We start from the raw sequence: 20,878 nt of genomic DNA on the forward strand, positions 1-20,878 counted from the left end.
GCTAGCAACCCTAACTCATCACAGCCTCGGAAGCTTTGGCTCTATGCACACGCCAAACCGATACACACGGGGGCCGTACAAGCTCATCGAAAGACTTCAAAAGGTTTTTTAGTCATTTCAAAACCAACCAACATGAGAGCAAAAGTGTGATAAATGCTTTGAATATACAGACGGTTAAAAAGACAGCACAATGTTGTGTTGCACACTGCCTGTCGTTAGCGCAGTTAGCTTGTTTGCTACATTAAAGAAATGCCATTGTGATTCTGAATATGCGGAAAATGCCTGTTCAAACTTAAAAACTCCATATAACTCCAGATAAAAATTTGTAATTGAATATTGGTTTTCCCCCTACCAGAGAGAGGTAGAGTCACAGACAAAGGCCCACAGTCGCCCACACAAACAGCTCACAGTTAGCCGCAGCTCACCTTGTTCCCGATGGCTTTCTTGGGTGGAAAGTTGAAGGCGTCCACTTGTGGAAACTGGCTCCTCAGGTGGTTGTGGAGCTCCCTGAACTCGGTGTAACGCCTGTACACGTTCCACTCATTGTCCAGGATACGGATGTACACCTGAGGATGGAGAATGGACAACATTATTATCATCAAATTCAGCATTATTAAAATGCAATACTGCAGAGAGAAAGTAAAAAAAACTTTAGGTCAGTTATTAAATTGCCTAAAAAAACTAAAAAAAGAGCCTTCCATCTTTTTTTTTTGCCATAAACATATACGTCATTACGCTCCTACAATAAATTAATGAGATGGGTGAAAGATTTACTTCCTCTCATCCTTGTAAATGTGTGTTTTCACTTACATACTGCAACACATAACAGAGAGAGAGTGTGTCCATAGGCGTGACTGTGGTGCCAACATTTCCATGCACCATTAGCTGCTTTATTCAGACTCGCAAAAGATAGAGGGAGCAGAGAGAGAGGGAGAGATGAGCCTATTACAAGAAGGAGGGGGAGAGAAAGGAGCGAGAGATGGGTTTCCATTTTTGCAGGAGAAAACAGGGAATACACAGAGACAAAAGAGAGAGCGAGCAGAACGGCTTTTCAGAATTCAATCTTTAAAAATGCCCCCCAAAAATACAGACTTGATTCAGGAACATGAAAAACAGAAATTGATTTAAAAATCGACCAAATGTACCTCGGCACAGCTGCCCCCCACCAGGCAAATAAAAAAAACATAAAGTAAACAAAAGCCAAGAATGTCAAAACTGAGCTTTAATGTTGGACTGCGTGTTCCCTTCCTCCTGGTCTGCCATCACCAGCAAGACGTTACACACAAAAACAATACAACTGGGGAGACTTTTAGAGGTCTTTTCAACCTTAAAATGATTTTCAACACATAAGAGGACTTTCAATAACAAACCCTGAGCATTTCTGAAACCTTTACCGAGTTGACGGAGCATGTATGCTTTTTTTGTTTCCCACAGCGCTGCCCAGTCCAACCTGTACTGTCACCTGCTGAGCTGCTCCATGGAGGTGAGGACTACAAAAGGTTTGAACTTTTCTATCAAGCTACAAACAAGGGCACCGCTATGAATGCCTTCCAGGAGAGACTATCTATAGCTATTTGGGGTCATTCCTGTATTTAAACGTGATTTGACAAACATCTTCCCCTCTGAGATAAATGCAAGGTCACAGTGGCCTTTAACTTCAACCACCAAATTCTATTCAGGTCATCCTTAACTCAAAGTTGATGTTTGTTTGATGGAATACCTTGAAGATGTTCTTGAGATATTGCGTTCACAAGTATGAGTCAGACAAGGTCACAATTACCTTGGCCTTTGCCCTTTGACCACCAAAATGTAATCATTTCATTGCTGAGTCCATGTAGACATTTGTGCCAGATTCAAAGAAATTCCCTCCACGTGTTTTTGAGATATTGCGTTGACAAGCCTAAGATGGATGTAAGGTCACAGTGACCTTTGACCATCAAAATCGAAACATTTTATAGTTGAGTCCAAATGGACATGTCAAATTAAAAAAAAAAAAATTACTCAAGGTCTTCCTGAGGTTTGGTGTTCAAAAGAATGAGACAGGTGGGGTCACGGTGACCTTGACCTTTCACCATCAAAATCTAATCAATTCATTGTTGAGTCCATGTGGATGTTTGCGCCAAATTTTTAAAAAAATCCTCAAGGTGTTCTTGCAGTTTCACATTCACAAGAATGAGGAGGTCACAGTGATTTTTACCTTTGACCACCACAACACAATCATTGCATTGTTGAGTCAAAGTGGACATTTGAGCCAAATTTCAAACAAAATTCCTCAAGGCCAAGGAAAAGCACGAACAGACTTACGTATGGACAACCTAAAACAACAATGCCTCCAACCACGGCTATCCCCAGAATCATAAAAAAAGAGACCAATTGTTGCAACAAACTTAACAAAATTTGTAGTTTACCATGTAGAAGAAAATGAGATATTCCAATGGCTAAATGAAAACTCTGAGCCACCAGTGGCACAAGTGGAACAAAACCAGACACAATATCAAAAAGACCTGATCAATGATAAAAAAAACAACAACATACCAAACACATCACCTGACAATTGTTTTGGGGTTTTTTTTGATGAGGCGACTGTTCTTTTACTGCGTGATCTTTAGTCAGCATGATGCTGCCGTGCAGTCGAGGTTACATAGCAAACATGGAAAAAATGTGACATTTTGGATAGCCATTAAGAGGAAACCTGACAACTGAGGCTTTGTTAGATGTCCTGAATGTCTCGCTGGCAGACACATCTAGACATCATTAATGTCATAAAGAAATATCAGAGAAAGACATTTTACAGTGCAGTCGAATGAAATGATTTAAAAGCATGTGGCATCATTCAAATGGTCATCTAATGAATTTGTGGGAAGAGAGATAGAAAGTTTTTTTAATCTGTATTTATCAATTACCGTTGCCTTTATCTACAGGAGAATCACAGAGGAGCAGAATAATAAACTGAAGGGTAATAAGATTTTTATATGAACACTTATATCCTAAATAAAAACAACTATCCAATGTAAAAATCGCCCTCAGGGTCAGACTTTCCTGATCCAGAGTAACTTGTTGTATATGGAGCAGCACTAAAGGAAAGACCTGAATCTGGTGAACGACAGTCGTGGTTGACGAGATGGGAGCAGACACGGCCACTAATGGACAGCAGACTTGTCCGCTCAGCACTTTGGGTCTGACCTACAGAAGCATATCCAAGTTTTCAACAACTTCTTTTTTGCAAGTTAAGAGATGGACTCTGTGGTCTGCTTTCTCTCTCTCTGTGTGTGTGTGTGTGTGTGTGCGTGTGTGTGTGTGTGAGTGTGAGAGAGAGAGAGAGAGAGTAAGAGAGAGAGAGAGAGAGACTAAACTGGATCATACTGAACGCCTCATTCAGGACAAATCAAAGTGTTGTTGAAATTATCTTATATTAATATTGAGCAAAACACGCATACACACACAAAGGTAAAGCAGAAAAAAGTTTTTTAAAAAAAGAAAAGAAACAGTAACAAAAAACAGAAGCACATAACAAAAAAATTCAAATTCATGACAATCTCATAAAAAGTCATTTAAAATATATATTTTTGATAACTTTAAATAAAAATATAATATATAATATATTTAATATATAATTTATATAATATAATAATTTTTCCCTGGCTTTTTAAAAAATAATTTTCTACATTTACTTATTTCCTGTAATTTGCGGGACATTTCTTGTCAAGTTGCTCATTGCCTTTTTTACCAGTCAAATCATACCAATTTGCTCAGGGCTCAAAGGTTTCAATACAGAAAGGTGTCTGAATACAGCACAAAAAAAGTGATATCTACAAGATATTAAAGGGTTAAACAGATGTGTTTTAATTGTCTTGGTATTTTATATAACATTTAGAACGCTAACTTTCCTATAAAATATAATCCATTTTAATGTAAAGTTATTTCATCTAACATCAACACTTGTTCCTGACCCACAGGCCTCTATCAAGATGAATTTCTGGCCCCTCATAGGAAGGAACCTGGGCACCTCTGATCTAGATCAATATTAAATAATTCACAACTTTAGTCTGGACTTGTCACAAGTGTTATAAAGTGAAAAATAAGCACTCTGACATTTCCATCACCTTAATAATCTCATGAAAAATTGTCCACACGTCACCATCTTGCTTCAATCACTCCATCACTGTAAAAACATGCCTTGTCAAAGTCAAAGTCCTGGCAACACTGAGTAATTACTGCAGCATTAGGCTGAGGGCGAAATATTTCCCATTATATTTCATTATGGGCTATTCTTGAACTGAGGAAAACAGGTTGGTGCTTTTAAATATTCTATCTGGTGTGCTAGAATGTACGCAGAGGTCCATAAAGCCCTCACAAGCCATCAAATAACTTTCCAAACAAATAAATGCATTTAAATCTAATATCACTTCTTTTATCTGATACGATTCACTACACAGACCTACAGTTGTGGAAAGTACATTTAATTAAGTACTGTACTTAAATGCAGTTTTGGGGTGCTTGACTTGAGAATTTCAGTTTTATGCTACTTTATATTCTATTCTTTATATTATATTTATATTCTTCTATTCTGCTACATTTTAGGGGGAAATATTACACTTTTTTACTTAACTGCATTTATCTGAGAGCTGGAGTCACAAGTTACAATCCCAATTCAAAAAAATAAAAAATAAAAATACAAATTTGGCCGCTGTGTAAAACATAAATAAAGACAGGATGCAATGATTTGCAAATCCTTTTTTGAACTATAGTCAATTGAATATTGAATATGGCAAGATATATAATGTTCAAACTGATAAGAGTTGGGACAGGAGCAACAAAAGACAGACTTTAAAATACTTTAAAAAAAAACAAAAAAAAAAAAAACACCTGTTTTTGGAACATTTCACAGGAAAACAAAGTAATTGGTAGCATTAAAGAATTATGGCCGCATATGAAAGGCTCAGCTGTTCACAAATTGTTACAAGCAAGGATAGTAACTTTATGAAAAAGAGTCCAACAGTTAAAAACAACATTTCTAAACGCACAGTTGCAAGGAATTTAGGATTTAACCAGAAGTGTGTCGCTACTCGGGATATCAAACGATTAATCAGACGTTAATTATGATGAATCGCATTTCATGATTACATTTTCAATTCCATTATTTTACATCAACTAACAGTTCTGAAGACCATTTTGACAAGGAAAAGAAACTCTTACCAGATTATTTTGATTAGGAATCAACCACAGCAAAACACTACACGGGACTAGCATGAAATGGGAATGCTGAAAAGGGGAGACTCATGGGTACCCATAGTACCCATTTTCATTAAGATATCTTTAGGTCAGAGGTCAAGAACTCCTGTGAAATGGCCATGTCTTTCTTCCATAGCCACAATTTAACCTAAATTTGGAGCTATTTAACCGCTTTCACAAGAAGCTAACATGACATGGTTGGTACCACTGGATTCCTCAGGACTTCTAGTTTTATACACCACTACAATCATCACTTTAGCTCCAAAATTCAGCCTGGTACAATTTCTTAAAGACAGAAATGTCAACTGGCAATTAACGCAATTTTAAAAAATCAACGCATTATGTATGAACCGTAATCACATCGTGAATAACACGTTAACGCTGACAGCCCTAACTGCTACTTTTACTTTATGAGTGCTTCTTCCACGGCTGCAGACCTTTAAGTAACATTTCAGTGAGTGTGTGTGAAATGTTCTGGAGAAAAAAAAAAACCCGAGCCAAAAATAAACAAATCCCCATAATAACTCTTCATAAGCCATAATGACTGTACTGTGTAGCCTGCTTCAGAGACCAGACTGCAGCTGGTGCAGTCCTCATGTTCTCCATGTCATATCTACACGTGGTCTCTGGGGTCTGGATTCACATTAAGAGCTGCATTAGCAAAGATGTGACGATAGAATCGGTCCCGTAGTGTCTGTAGCTTCTCAGACATCAAATGGCTCCACACATACGGCTGTATTAGCACAGCGAGCTTAATCCACTTTACACCGTCTCATTGGCATACTTATTTATGGCAACACGCACACAGCGAGCAGCTCTCTCCTCCTGACTAATCACAAATAGTCCTCTTCATTATCTCTGACAAAAATCTTGGCAACACCCGAACTGCGACATCCTTGAATATTTGAGCACCGGCGCTTTGATATCTCCAATAAAAAGGAGTCTTCAAACGGGGAGAGGTCCTCTAATCAGGGTTCAGAGGGACCTCGTGGAAGGAGGGTTGATGGGTTTTGGCTGTCGCTGAAAGCTCAACTGGGATGGACACAGTCCTTTTGTCAGGATTTAAATGGGCTTATGAGAATATCTGAGTAACACATTTGATGAAAATATAACCTTAGTGTGTCAATATAAAAAAGAAAAACCTATCTTTGGTACTTGAGTATCAGCACTTCAAGATGCAACAAGAGTTTTTTTAGTCGTGAAGTGCTGTGATTTACTTCTTTGGACTTTTACCACAAAATTGACTCTGCTACTTTAGGTGCAAACTCACATTCAGCTTCAGGCTGTATTGTTGCAAAAAGAAAGGTTAAGAAAGAGTCCTGCCCCTTAGTCATACCACTGCATTATAAAGTGACTGCACTGCACTTTTGTGTAAATGTAGGTGCAGAAAATGGTCTCTGCCTCTTGCACGATACATTTCTCCCTCAGGAATATATTTTTTACCTCCCTACAATTTGATTATAGTTGAAGGAATACATAAAATGTGTGTGGGTCGGATTAGTGTCAGTCATGGCCATTGTGTCATGTGTACTCTAAAATAAAATAATAAAAATAACGCAGAATACTGTAGCAGTCAAGACAGCAACACATTTTTGTGTGTAGCTTAACTCTTCAAGTCTTGCTGTAATTACGTGTTTTTGTCGAGCCGTTTTTTTTCCATTTTATTTAAAAAGAAAGTGACGATTTGTCAAATAAACATTTAAACTAGGTTGATGTTTTTACATCAATTTAAAAGTAAAAAGTGGATAGTTTCTATGCTCCACAATAATTATGACATTTTAACATGAAATATTTGTTAATTTAACTGTTAATAGTTGTCTTGACATTAAAAATCAATAAAAGAATTTAGGTGTTGTTTCTACTGAAATATTTTAAAATACAAAAGCAAAGAAATGGAAAGTTTACTCAACCTTTAAAATGAATGTTTCTCTTACTATTTCTTTTTCTAAATTATGAGTACTTGAAAATAATACACATTTTTTTATTGAATTGAATAAGAAAGTGCCAACTTACCATATGCACATGCAAAAATTGAGTATATCGTGTAATTGCCATTTTTTAATTTCCTTGAATTGTATATGTGCATATTTCTATTTTTATATATTTAAGTGCACAATGAATGTGTTGCTAATTGGCCTTGGGCTATTTAGGCTAAATCGGCTTTATGCATGTTAGTCAAATTGGCTAAAAACTCTAAAATCGTTGACTTAACATAAAATAATCATGTCAGGCCTACAAAGGATGAGTTTTTGGGTCATGTGAACATTACCTTTTCATGTCATTTTGACCATATGGAACATCTATGTGGACTTTCCAATAACATTTTGCATCATGGGTGGATTGAGTTTTAAGTGATACGGAGCATCAGTGCAGAGAAAGGAGTCTAGAAAGAAGGGCTCACTGTCTGGACTCTGAGGGGGCTGTCTTCACTGTTTGTTTACTGTTGACATTTTTGGATGACATTTCTGGTGTGCATCAAACTTCCTTATCTTCACTCGGAAAATGTTATCTACATTTGGGCAGTTATCAAACAGGAATAAGACAAACTGGGCCCAGAAATACAGGAGGATACCTCAGCAGAGGATTGAGCTGTTAGAGTGTATAGACTGTAACAGATGCTTCACAACAACCTGGGCCTCATGCATGAACATTTTCATATTCTTATCCTAAATCTCTCTTACACTGTGTCTATACTGGAGGTGTGTCACAAACATGAAGGACGCCCACATTTTGCAACACTGTTGTCTCTCAGCGTTACACACAATCACTTAATTTATGCACAAAAAAGAAGAAAATATACAAAAAAACTAAATAAATTTAACAGCGTCAGGAATCATGTTGAAGGGCCCCAAAATGAGAAAATAATAATATAGTAATAATAATAATATAGGTGCCAATTACACATAATCAGAGCAGCATTATACTGTGAGAGAGGTAAATAGGGATAGTTATGACTTGGAATTAGATGCTAAAACCATCTCACTAAAGCAAAGTAGAGTAACATTTTATAACTTCCACTATTAAATGTACACTGCAAGTTCATTCAACTTTGGTTAATATTTATGTCACTCTTTAAAGAACAGTAGAATTTCAAAGGCTCTATTGGCAAAAAAGTAATACAATATTCAGTATTTAATGGTTGAACCTTGTGAAATGGTTCATTTCAACAAGGTTTTATAGTCATCAGTTGCAAATTTATATTTGCCATCAAAATAATAATAATAATAATAATAATAATAATGAATGTAATTTGAAGGCAGTTTAAAAAAAAAAAATTAACAAATAAACAGTTGATATAGTATGTAAAATGTTATGTGTTCCACAATACATACAAATACATACAAATTATAGCATTACAAATAAATACTAAACAATATTACTTATCATTTCATTGTTTGTTCACAGTAAAATAATGATAATAATAATGACAAAGTTTATATAACTATCAATATACCATCGATTAATGGTAGTTACTATAAAGTGTGACCCAAAGTGGCCCATGACTTAGAGGCAGTAAACAGGGATATGACAAAGTCAAAGTCAAAGTTGGAGAATTCACACTGTTGGGTGTTACAAAGGAAGATTTTCCCCTGGAAAGTAACCTGCAGAAAGACCCTGAGGCAGCTGTCAGAGTGAGAAAAATATCTTCACAACTACTGAATACCAATAAGATAAACAAAAACTTGCATCGAGGTTTGTTTTTGTTTTTATCAGGTTAGGTCTAAATCATTTAAGCATTTATTTACCTTATCTTTTGTTCTTTAAGATTCAGGCATGATCATTTTGCCTCCAAGTCAGAAAAGCACATGACTTTTGCAACAGGTCTCAACTACAATACCAGTTTCCAAAAAGTTGGGACACTGTGAAATGTAATTAAAAACAGATTGCAGTGATATATATATATATATATATATTTTTTGTGGCCTATATTCACTTAAATACAGCACAAAGACAGAATACTTGATGTTCAAAAATGATCAAAATGTATTTTTTTTTTTTTTTTTATAAAAAAAAATTATAACCTGAGATGGACTGAGACAGTGAAGTGGTCTGACAAGTCCACATCTCTGTTTTGACTCTGAGTCCTCTGGGCTAAAGAGGAAAAGGACCATCCAGATTGTTACCAGCTCAAAGTTCAAAGCCAGCATCTGCGATGGTATTGGAGGGGATGTTAGTGCCCATGGCATCATGGGTAACTTCATATCTGTGAAGTCACCATGTATGCTGAAAGGTACACCCAGGTTTTGGAGCAACATCTGATGCCATCCAGATGTCTTTTTTCAGGGAAGTCCGTGCTTTTTCCAGCAAGACAATGAGACAAATTCTGCACATGTTCCAACAACGTGGCTTTGTAGAGTGCAGGTACTACACTGGCCTACCTGCAGTCCAGACCTGTCTTCCACTGAATATGTGTGAAGTGTTATGAAGCACAAAATACGACAACAGAGACCCCAGACTGTTGAGACACAAGAATTTCACTTTTAAAACCTCAAGAATTAATTTTCTCAGTTCCCAATGAGTGTTGTTAAAAGAAAAGGTGATGTCACACAGTGATAAACATGCTCCTGTCCCAACTTTATTATAACATGTTGCAGCCATCAAATTCCGAATGAGTGTATACTTACAAAAACAAAAAATCCCAAACAATACATTTATAAAGTATGAACATCAAATATGTGGTCTTTTCACTATATTCAATCAAGTTAAAACTTATCATAAAATCACTGTATTTTTTTAAATTTCTGTTTTACACATCGTCCCAACTTTTCTGGAATTAGGGTTGTACTGGATTTAATTTGTATCTAGGAAGAAAGTACAAAAAAATAAATTGGCGAATGCTGAAAGTTCTTTTAAATCTCTGGTGTGTGCCACTTTATAACAAACCAGTTCATTCAAGTGCTTCTTGAATGAGGCCCAATTATTCTTTCAAACCCCAAACTGCAACACAAAATGTTACAAATAAGCACTCTTGAAGTGGACTGTCATCATTTTTTATGGCCCCAAGAAAGCATTAGAAATCTTTTTGTTATAAAAAAAATAGAACTTTCTCAAATCTCCTGTGTGATTCACTGTTATTTGTTCTCTGTTGTGTCATGAAATATTAACAGCGAGTGTTTTCTTAGATGCTCACCTTACTGAGTTTGACTGATTCAGATTGATAAATGCTGACATTTGAGACAGATCATCACTGAATGAGAACAGGACGTTGAGGCTCAGTCCATTCTGTACAACACGGAAATGATGAAGAAAAGACAAGGGATATATATAGTGGATATACATGTGTGCCCCTGTTGGGAGAGTCAGCATCAAAATAGAGCTTGTTTATCAAGCATTCAAAACAGAGGCTCTCACAAAGACTTCGATGTCCAAAATTATCAGAAACATCCTAAAATTTCCAAAAATCCAAGACATGTCCTAAATGCTGAAAATATCCAACAATCTGAGAAATTCTACTAATGTCCTAATATCCTACAAACCTCCAAATACCCCAGAAACAACCTAAAATCCGGGACATGTTCTAAAATCCTAGAATGTCAGGAAACAACAAAAAATCCAAGAAATATCCCAAAATCCTTCAAACATCCTAAAATCCAAAAAACAACCTAAAATCCCAAAAATGTTCTAAAATCCCCAAATGTCCTCAAAGCCTAGAAGTGTCCTAAAATACAGGAATTGCCTTTAAATCCTTAAAACATGTATTGGGGCTGCTGCGTCTGGCTCCTGGCCTCCTGTCATTTTATAAAAGTGGCCCCCAGGCAAAGCAAGTTGAGTATCCCTGTTTCATGTGTTATCTTTTGTACATGTCCTTTCGGTGAGTCATAATTCATTCAAACAATCAATGTAAGATGGCAGTTTTTTAATGACATTAACTGTGACATGCTGATAAAAGCTGTACTTTGTGTTTTCATTGCCTGCTGAGATGTAAAAGGGCTACCATGTGCTTTAATTTATTCATTAAGATCCCCAGTTACAAAACACCTCAGCACCAGCAGCTGGTGTGAGGGCAACTGCGTTTTATTGCATGAGCAAAGAAGCACCTGGTAGAAAGCTAACATGTAAACCGCACACAAAAAAACCCTAACTTCCATCTCTGTGGCCCTCTTCAGGCTCAGCACGACAGCTTCCAGAGGAAAAGTGTACTTGCATACCGTGAAATAACGACAGAAATAAAGATCTGAGCTGGGAAGTCTGTGAACGGATAATTGCAGCTTTTTCTTTGCTTGACATTTAACTGGATCTTTAGCCTGAGGGTATTCCAACGAGCAGGTGGAACGAGGAGTAGTCGTGAGCCACAGCTGAGAGTTGCAGAAAGAAAGTGCAGATGATAATGATGTCTCTCTTCCTAATGTAATTCACTGAGAGGACCCTGTTCTGTTGTCCCCCGTCTGACAGACAGGCTAACTGTAGGAGCTCCCACTGTGGTTAAAACTGTGTGCAAACCCATTTCCAGCACCGCAGGAGACCAGCAAAGAGAGCCTTTCTGTTCACTTTGCAGTTAGAACACGACGTAACTGCCAGGCACAAGATGGCTGACAATTTCTTTGACCAATCTCACCAAATGGACTTGTGTTTGAAAGTCACTGATGTGTGCTACATTAGCATGCAGTCATGCAAGCAAAACAATTAACCAAAAATCCATCTGTTTTGATCCTGTTACATGTTCCCATCGACTTTAAAGACACTGGTTAAAGAAGAAAACAACCACAAAACAACAAAAAATTACAGAAATAATTAGCAGTTTCACTGCTAAGCTTTGATTTGAATCAATTCATGAGAAAAGAGGGGAAGAAAAGAAAAGAGAGAAAACGTTGGAGCGCCATAAAGGATTTCTTTAAAGGTGTGTTTTTAGTGAGAGAGAGAATGAGCGAGCACAAAAAGCAAACCAAAGCAAAGGCAACAGAGCTGCATGTCATCCCCAACCCTCTTCACAGATCATTGTAGGCAAAAACATTTGCCCAATTAGGCAGAAAATAGGATCCATTTGGAGGTTTGGAGTAACGGGGACGGAGGGGAGAGAGGGGGCGTAGCAAAAGGCAAACATGAATGTATGTGTGCAGCCTTGTTTCGGTCGAGGCAAACCATATTTTTAAGCCATGCTAGCAGTGCGGATTTAGGGTTGAAAATGTTAGTCACTCAGTCCTTTGCTTTGGTCCTGACCGAAATATCTCAAATTCTTGATAGATGCAATCTAGTTTCGAATACACCTTTATGGTCCACAGAGGATGAATTTTTCTCAGACTTGTCTTGTAGTGTCACTGTGGGACTAACATCTGAGGGGTACTGTTGGGAAATATCTCAATGTTTTGGATGGATTGCCATGAAATTTGATGTTCTTGAGTTATCATATTCATTAGAATAGGACGGATGGCCGGACAACCAAAAAAAACTGTATAATGCCTGTGGCCATGGCAGAGGCATGAACACTTAACTCCCTATTGATGTGATTTTTTCTGTCATTTACAACACATCGCTTTCCCCCCATCGACGAGATATTCAGTCAGTTGGTGTTTTACGGATGTCGTGTAAGAGAACAACATTACCGTGTCCAAAAACAAACAAACAAGACGATCCCAGGGGAACAGGAAGAGATGACTACTAACTTGCGGACTTTATTACTATTTATCGACTTTTCAGATCGTTTCAGCAATGTGATTTTTAAAAAGCATCAAGAGACACATTTAGTGACTTATTCAGATCATCGGGGAACACAGGAGAAATATATTATCATTTATCCCCATGCTCGCTGCTCGCTGTGCTACAGCTGTGGTGCTTCCTCACATTTTAGGGAATGTTCCACTCTACATTTCCACTATACCTCAAACAGAATATTATTTCAGTGTTACTTTTGTGAGTTGACATTAGACAATAAGTGGGGGAAAAAAACCCAAATGTAAATTTGCTCTTAAAAATGACTTTCTTTGACAAAAATGTGATTTTCTTCATTTTTTGATAAAATGCACAAATTCATGTTTTGATGAAAAAGGAATAGAAGCAGCTAGAATAAAATGGCTTTTTGTGATGAATTTTGAGTATCCCTTCAAAAGAGCCACTAGCATGGCGACAGACGCATGATCTTGGTTGAGGAAAAAAAACGAAAAGAGCAAAACTAGCCAACATGACTGAACTGAAAGGTTACATAACGTTTATCTGAATAAAAAACAAATCCATGAAAAATGGCTTTACAGAAGAGCACACACAGTTCGATTGACAAGTAATCTCTGTGAAATATGGTACCATGAAGCAACAGATATGAGCACCAAAGAAGTCACCTAAATGATACAAGAAAGACGATCAGAGATGGGGCGCCCAACACTGACATGTCAATCTCCCTAAAAGAAACAAATGATTTAAAAAAAGAAACAAAGAAAAAGAGGAATTCTAAAATCTAGCAAAACAGAGAAGAAATGGAGAAAAAGAAAATGCCAAAGACAGAGAGAGGGTGATTACTACCTTGACTGCAGTAAAGATGTTTATTTTAGAGCTCTGCTGCTTCTGGCATCCCACTGAATTAAACACTGTGAGGAGAAGAGCCAGTGGATGCAGATGAGGAAGAGACAAGGACGAGGAGTAGGAGGAGGAGGAGGAGGGAGGTGGAAGAATGCTGTTGGAAGAGGATCTAAAGACATTCAAGACAAGGGGCAACTACATTTAAAGGAACACAAGAAAAATAGGTGGAAGGGCAAGAAAAGGAAGAGTGAACAGGAGGAGATAATGTAGGCAAAAATGAACCGAGCATTGTTGTGATGAGTGTGCCGGCTTTTAAATTAAACGAATGGATGAATGATTAAATGGGGGAAATTAATGAGCGTCCACGAAGAAATCAACAAGCAAAACGACTTCTAGCATCATTGTGGCTGCAACAATAAAACATCTAATCTTTAATCTTCAACCAAAATAGCCCAAACTATTGTTCTGTTGTTAAGTGGGAGCTAATGAAATCTGCTACACTAAACAAAAAACTGGAATTACTGCCTCGCAGATGTATGCCTCCACACAGCAGCCAAGTTGCAGTTACAGTCTCCATCCATGTCTTTGAAAACATGGATGCTTCACACATATCTTTCCCCCCGGCAGCACAGAAGATGTTTACAATCAGCACAGTACATTATGATGTCACAGTAAAACTCACCTTTGACCTTTTGGATATAAACTCTCATAATTTTAACCTAATAGACAAACTGTGTCAGATTGAGTGTTTGAATTCCTGAGTTATGACCAAAAACATGTTTTGTGAGCCAAATTTTAAAAACTTCTCTTAAGATGTTCTTGAGATATCGTGATCACAAGAATGAAACAGATCCAAAGTCACAGTGACCTTGATCATTGACTAACAAAATCTTAGCAGTTCATTTTGAATCAAAGTGGATGTTTGTGCCAAATTTGAGGAAACTCCCTCAAGGCATTCTTGAAATATTGTGCTCAAAAGAATAAGATGGACACAAGGTCACCGTGACCTTGACCTTTAATCAGCAAAGTCTAATCTGTTCATCACTGAATCTAAGTGGATGTATGTGCCAAATTTGAAGGAATTTCCTCTAAGTGTTCTTGAGATAACAAGTTAACAAGAATGAGACTGATGCAATGTCACAGTCACCTTGACCTATGACCACCAAAATCTATTTACCCTAATTCCCCTATTCACCCCTAACTAACGTCCTTAAGTGGACGTTTGTGTCAAAATTTAGATGAAAAATACTTCTTGAGATATTCTGTCTTGAGGTGTTCTTGAGATATCGCACTCACAAGAATGAGACAAATGAGGTCACATTGACCTTGACCTTTGATTCACCACAAAAAAAATCTGATTAATTCATGTCCAAATGGACATTTGCACCAAATCTGAACAAATTCCCTCAAATGTGAGAGATATCCCATTGACAACAGTGGAACACACAAGGTCATGGTGACCTTGACCTTTGACCACCAAAATCTATTAGTTAGTTAGTTAGTAAGTTAGTTTGCTAGTTATTAGTAATAAGTTTATTGTCAAGTCAATGTGGACATTTAGTAAGTACCAAATTTGAAAAATGTCCTCATTAAAAAAAAACAATAACTTTAATTATATAGCACCCTTAAAAACAATGTTATTAAATGTGCTTCAAATTATCAAGGCATTCTTGAGATATTACATCAATAAGAATGGGAAGTACATACAGATCTCGGCTATCGCAGGCACAGAGAAAAAATCCATCGTGTATCTTTTTGATTTGATTTATGGTTTCAGCGCTGTTGCCAGGAATATAAGACTCTGTCTATAGCCAGCCACACTTTCCACCCCCCTTGGGTCTTTGGTCGTATAACTACTCCCTATCTCCCGATAAAGACTGAGATATTTATTTTGGCAGATAAAACAAAGGCATTCACCTTTAGTGTGTCATACACCCTCTGTCTCTGCTCAAGGGAGGTTGCTGGAGGTTTATGAGGTGGAGGTGAGCTCTTAAATGCAGAGGGAAAAGATGGCCTTCTCTCAAATCTGCCTCACCAGTTACCTTACCCTTGATTTGTTCTCCCACGGCAACATAACATACCAGGAGAAAGAAGCCAGCGGCAAATAAGGAGTAACTCGGACCAAAGCAGAGAACATATTTAACAAGCCATCTCCTGTATAATGCGAATATGTGGTGCACACTTCAATGATCACTTTTGTGTTGCTTCCATTAGTCTGTGACTTATGAAAAAAGAAGCAGCTGGTATTTCAAGGAGGATCCTTCTCATTAAAATGTAATAACTGAAACTAAAAAGAGAGTGACAACGCAGGGTATTTCCACACATTTCACTGACTACCCAAGCTTCTCCAACATTCCTGTGAAAAAAAAACTCTTAAATGTGAAAGGGACTGATTATTAAAATATTCTGTTTTCTGTTTTACTGTTTGAATTGGAGAAAATGTCACATCACTCTACAAATCTCAGCAAACAAAAGCGCGCCTGCCACCAATCCCTGAGTGCATATTGCTGCTTCTGAAAGACAGAATTTTTCTGAGAAGAATTGTCCTGCATGTATATCTGCAGCATAATCAGAATGAATTATCAGTGGTGTGATTCAAAATGCATGGAGGAGACAAAATTATGCAAGTGAAGACGTCAGCTCAGACGGACAATAAATCCCAGGTACAAACACTAACCACAAACGGGGGTCATATTAGACTGAATGCAGCATTTCTTAGCATAGCAGCATTCTGGCAATTAGCATTTGGAAGTGTACATTCCTAAAAAGCTACATGACAACCAACAACAAAGAGATTAAGTCCTTTCTGACCTCACTGCAACACATGCAGCCCAAACTTCAAATTTAAATTTGTTAGCAAATATTTGCCTAATTACACATACAGCTGATATGGACTAAAATAAACAATCATTTGGAGCCGTCTTTCAGCCACCTGATGAATGTAAGTCCAACTTTTTCTCTCTTTTAGCTCAGATTTTGGTCTCCACCAACTCCTTATTGCAATATGGCCCTTAGGTCACTAAACATTCCAGCTAGAAAGTAATTGTGTCCCTTAGTTGTTGGACAGTGTTGTTTTTTTATGATGTTTTTTTTTTGGTATTTTAAATTCTGAAATCAATACCGACAGAGACACTTCAGAAACGTTGTAAGACAATTGTGAGGCAGAAAATCCAAAACAATGAGTTAGCGTTAGAATTTAAAATCAACAAGGGTACAATAACCAAATACAGCAGTGCATTTGGAGCAGTTTTAACAAGATGATAAATTACTAAATTACTCACTACTGATAAGTTTAAGGTCTGGCTAATTTCACATGTATGTAAAAATTAGCCAAAATGTAACAGCAGCACTGTTCATTTTCCTCATCCAAAGAGAGAAGTAAAGACATTAGAGGATGACTGATTATCAGTTCACCAATTAAGCAGCTCCTTCTTGCCGATAGTGTTGTTTAGGGAGACCAGAGGATGGGCACGATGTTTCCAAAGCAACGCTTTTGGTTTGGGATGGCATTACCAACAGGAATCCCCAAATGAGACAACAGTTCACATCCCTGGTTACAAACCACCGTTTTTATATCGACATTTTAAAAATGAAGTGTCATTTGACCTCTAAAAGACAGATACAGTAAAGTCTGGAAAAGTCTGCAGGTAAGTGGACACTCAGGAGGTTCACCACTGGACAAAGGATTCTGTCATGTGACCAAATGACTCTGCAGGCCCACTGGGGGGAAAGAAACAGCTTTTTTTCCCCTCTCTTCCTCATACAGAGCAGCCGTCAATACACCAGACACTATAAGCTTTTTATCACTTGAGGACTCAGCACAAGTTCTTTAAGACAGGCGGGTGGTAACCAGATATGAGCACTCAGCTTCTAAGTTGGAGGCTACCTCGAAAAAAAAAAAAAAAAAAACGCCTGCTGCCACAGCAGGAGGAAAACGGGACAAGCCGCCGCTCTTATCGGCGTCTTTTATCACAATTGCTTCCCTTATTCTCGTCTCCTCCCTCCCACTCCTCCTTTTTGTGTGTCCCTCCTCAAACTAAAAACCCAGTCACGATAGGACACTCTTCCTCTCTCCTCTCTCTCAGATGAATGAATGAGTCACTGACAAGTCCTGAAAATTGGCTTTGAGCGTAGTAAGGAAGCCAAATGATTGAGGGTAAAGGCGGGGAGTGGAGGATGTGGAGTAAAGTAGACTGAAAGAAAGTGGGGAGGGGAAGACTGTGATGGGGAAAAATGAAGCATGAGAGGGAAACAATTAGAGACACAAACAAAATGTGTAAATATAAAGTGAGAGTAACAAGGGAGAGGGAGCACAGAGAGCGGAGCGCAGAGGGGCAGCGAGGCAGCGAGGCAGACTAACAAATTATTCCTCAGCCCGAGATCTAATCAGATGTCTTGAGGCTAAAGCAGAGATCATCACACTCCCTCCCGACTCCCTCAAAGGGACGACGCCGTCACCAGCCGAATCCTGACTCTGCCACCCCAGAGGATCAAGCCCCACCCCGCCTCTCACATCCCATTTAGCGCTGTTCACGACACGCCTTTGAAGTTTGATTGGAGGGCAGCTCGCTGATGAAGTGACACAGCAGGACTTCACCTCAGAGACACCTTCAGGACACCGCGCAGCTCAGTTTGTCTCTGCAATGTCGAGCGGGTTCAAATCCACAACTGCAGCAGCGTCATCTCGACTCAGGTCTGAGGCAAAAATCCCTTCTACACAGAAACCATCACTCAGAATTATGGGATGTTTAGGGATGCAGGGCTTTGCACTAAAGCTGTAGAGTGAAAGTACACAATACAATATAAACCCGTACAGCAGAGATACTCAACTTGCTTTGCTTGGGGGCCACTTTTGCAAAATGACAGGAGGCCAGGGGCCAGTTGCAGCAGCTTCATGCATGTCTCTAAAGATTTTAGGACATTTCTGGGATTTTAGACATTTCTAGGATTTAAGACATTTCAATTATTTTAAGACATTTCTGGGATTTTGGAACATTTCTTAGATTTTATAACATTTCTAGGATTTTAGGACATTTTTAGGATTCTAGGATGTTTCTTGGCATTTAGGATGGTGCTACGGCTTTAGACAATTCTAGGATTTCAGGATGTTTTTCGGATTTTAGGATAAATGGTAAACAGACTGTACTTTTCTGGTCTTACTGACCACTCAAAGCGCTTTCACACTACACTGTCACATTCAAACATTCACGCACACATTCACATACACTGGTGGCCGAGGCTACTGTACAAGGTGCCACCTGCTATTCAGCAACCATTCACACACACTCACACTCCAATGAAGCCGCATCGGGAGCAATTTGGGGTTCAGTATCTTGATACTTTGCCTGGAGAAGTGGGTGATTGAATTGACATCGACATTTCAAAAAAATTAGGACATTTCTAGTATTTTGGGACCTTTCAAGGATTTTTGGTGGATTGGGATCTCTTTTGGGGGTGAGGGGAGTCCTCAACTGGCACTTTTTTTTGATAAACAAGCTCTGCTTTGATGCTGTTTCATGCACTCTGGTACCTTATGTTAGTACAAAAACAATTCTCAGTGTGAATCACTTCATTTTTATTGTGAATTAGAAAATGGCTGGGGGGCCACCCGGCACCCTATCAGGAGCCTGATTTGACCCGTGGGCTGTCAGCTGATTATTGCCATTGTATTGCATTATAGTGTCTACCCACTAGCCAGCCCAGAGGTCCCAGTTTGGCACCCCACTGTTACCAAAACATGTCCATCAACAGCTCCGGTCTTGTTTAAGTGTCATTGGAGACACTGAACCCCAACCTCCCCATTGTGAATCACTCTGGATGAGATCTCTGACTTAAGTGCCTAAAATGGAAATGTAATGTAAATGGCGCTGATGCTGAAGTTGATGCTGTGCAGCAGTAAAAGCAGCCTCTGTGTCGTCCCGAGGGTGTTTAATCTATGACTGATGGATGTAAGACCGAGACAACGATTGTAATTATCATCATCATCATTGTAAAACATTCATCATTACCATCATCAACATAATAGTTATCTCCCTCTGTCACCAACCAGCCATTATCATAACCATAATCACTCGCATGCACGTACGCACACTCTGATTCCTGCGCGTGCACGACAACACACAGAAAAAATGCACATCAGTACTACATTAAAAAACAGAACATCTATCTGTCTTTGAATGCAGCACACAGCTAAGCGCATACACTCAAAGTTCACATTAATACATATGGATGTATTATCTCATCTGCATAGCTAAAGCAGCCCATCACCATGCGCTCGCAGCCTCTGGCTAATCAGCGGCTCACACTGAGCAGCTCGGGAAGTAAAAGCTTACCGCCTCGGCGGCCGCAAGTCTCCCAGGCTAACCCGGCCATACGCAACGGCTAATATAGAAATTAAAGGTGCTAACACATTCCCCACATTGCATTTCTCTAGGGGGAAGACGGTCCATTGCAGGCAGCGGTGCACACATTTCAAAGGGTGTCAAAGAGGACGTCTCAATTATTCATTGAGAGGCTGATTTATGTGGTTTCATATGGTGCATATTAAAGGGTCTGGGAGGCGCAGGGAAGCCAAAGATGGCTTATGTAACTGCTATTAATTGGGAGCCTCCATCGTTCTCTTGTTATCAGAGTACACAAACAGATTAAAGGTGCTTTACTGTGAATGAAGACAAGCATACAGAGCAAAGATAATACAGATGTACTTTTAAAAAATGCAGCAGACACATTTTTATCTCCAGGTGGTGAAGATGCCCCCGCCCTCTCAATGTCTCTCCTACCCAAAATATGGTACTTAATTTATTCTCAACACATGTATTTAATGGCTAAAACGATAAAACAAATGGCTGAAAAAGAGGTAAAAACCTCTGGCGCAGTGATGCTCGGTTTATGGCCCATGGGCATAATCTGGCCCCCAATAGGATTCTGAAAAGTCCCCCAACTATTGTCTGATTCAGAATAAAAATAAAATTACTGACACTTGTAAATACTTACGGTGCCAGAGCAAAGAAAACAGCATCAATATAGAGCTTGTTAATAAACAGAGAAGAACCAGTGGAGGATCCCCTTCACCCCTGACCGAGGACCCTGATGTCCTAAAATCTAAGAATTCACCCAAAAAACTTGTTTTGTCTTAAAATGCTAGAAATGTCCTGAAGTACAAGAAATGTCCTAAAATCCCAGAAATGCCCTAAATTCC

At 38.5% G+C, this 20,878-nt stretch overlaps 1 protein-coding gene across 1 annotated transcript in view; it reads right to left on the reverse strand.

Annotated features, from left to right (window-relative positions):
• Positions 1 to 20,878, reverse strand: part of snx29 (sorting nexin 29) — a 179,102-nt gene that overhangs the window by 33,061 nt on the left and 125,163 nt on the right. The window contains exon 19 of the mRNA XM_088070391.1: positions 426 to 566. Coding sequence (XP_087926517.1) covers positions 426 to 566 — 141 coding nt within the window. The remainder of the gene's footprint in view (positions 1 to 425; positions 567 to 20,878) is intronic.

Source organism: Plectropomus leopardus, chromosome 19, assembly GCF_026936395.1.
Source record: "Plectropomus leopardus strain MGB_pleo_1.0 chromosome 19, ASM2693639v1, whole genome shotgun sequence".
Classification (NCBI taxonomy): domain Eukaryota; kingdom Metazoa; phylum Chordata; class Actinopteri; order Perciformes; family Serranidae; genus Plectropomus; species Plectropomus leopardus.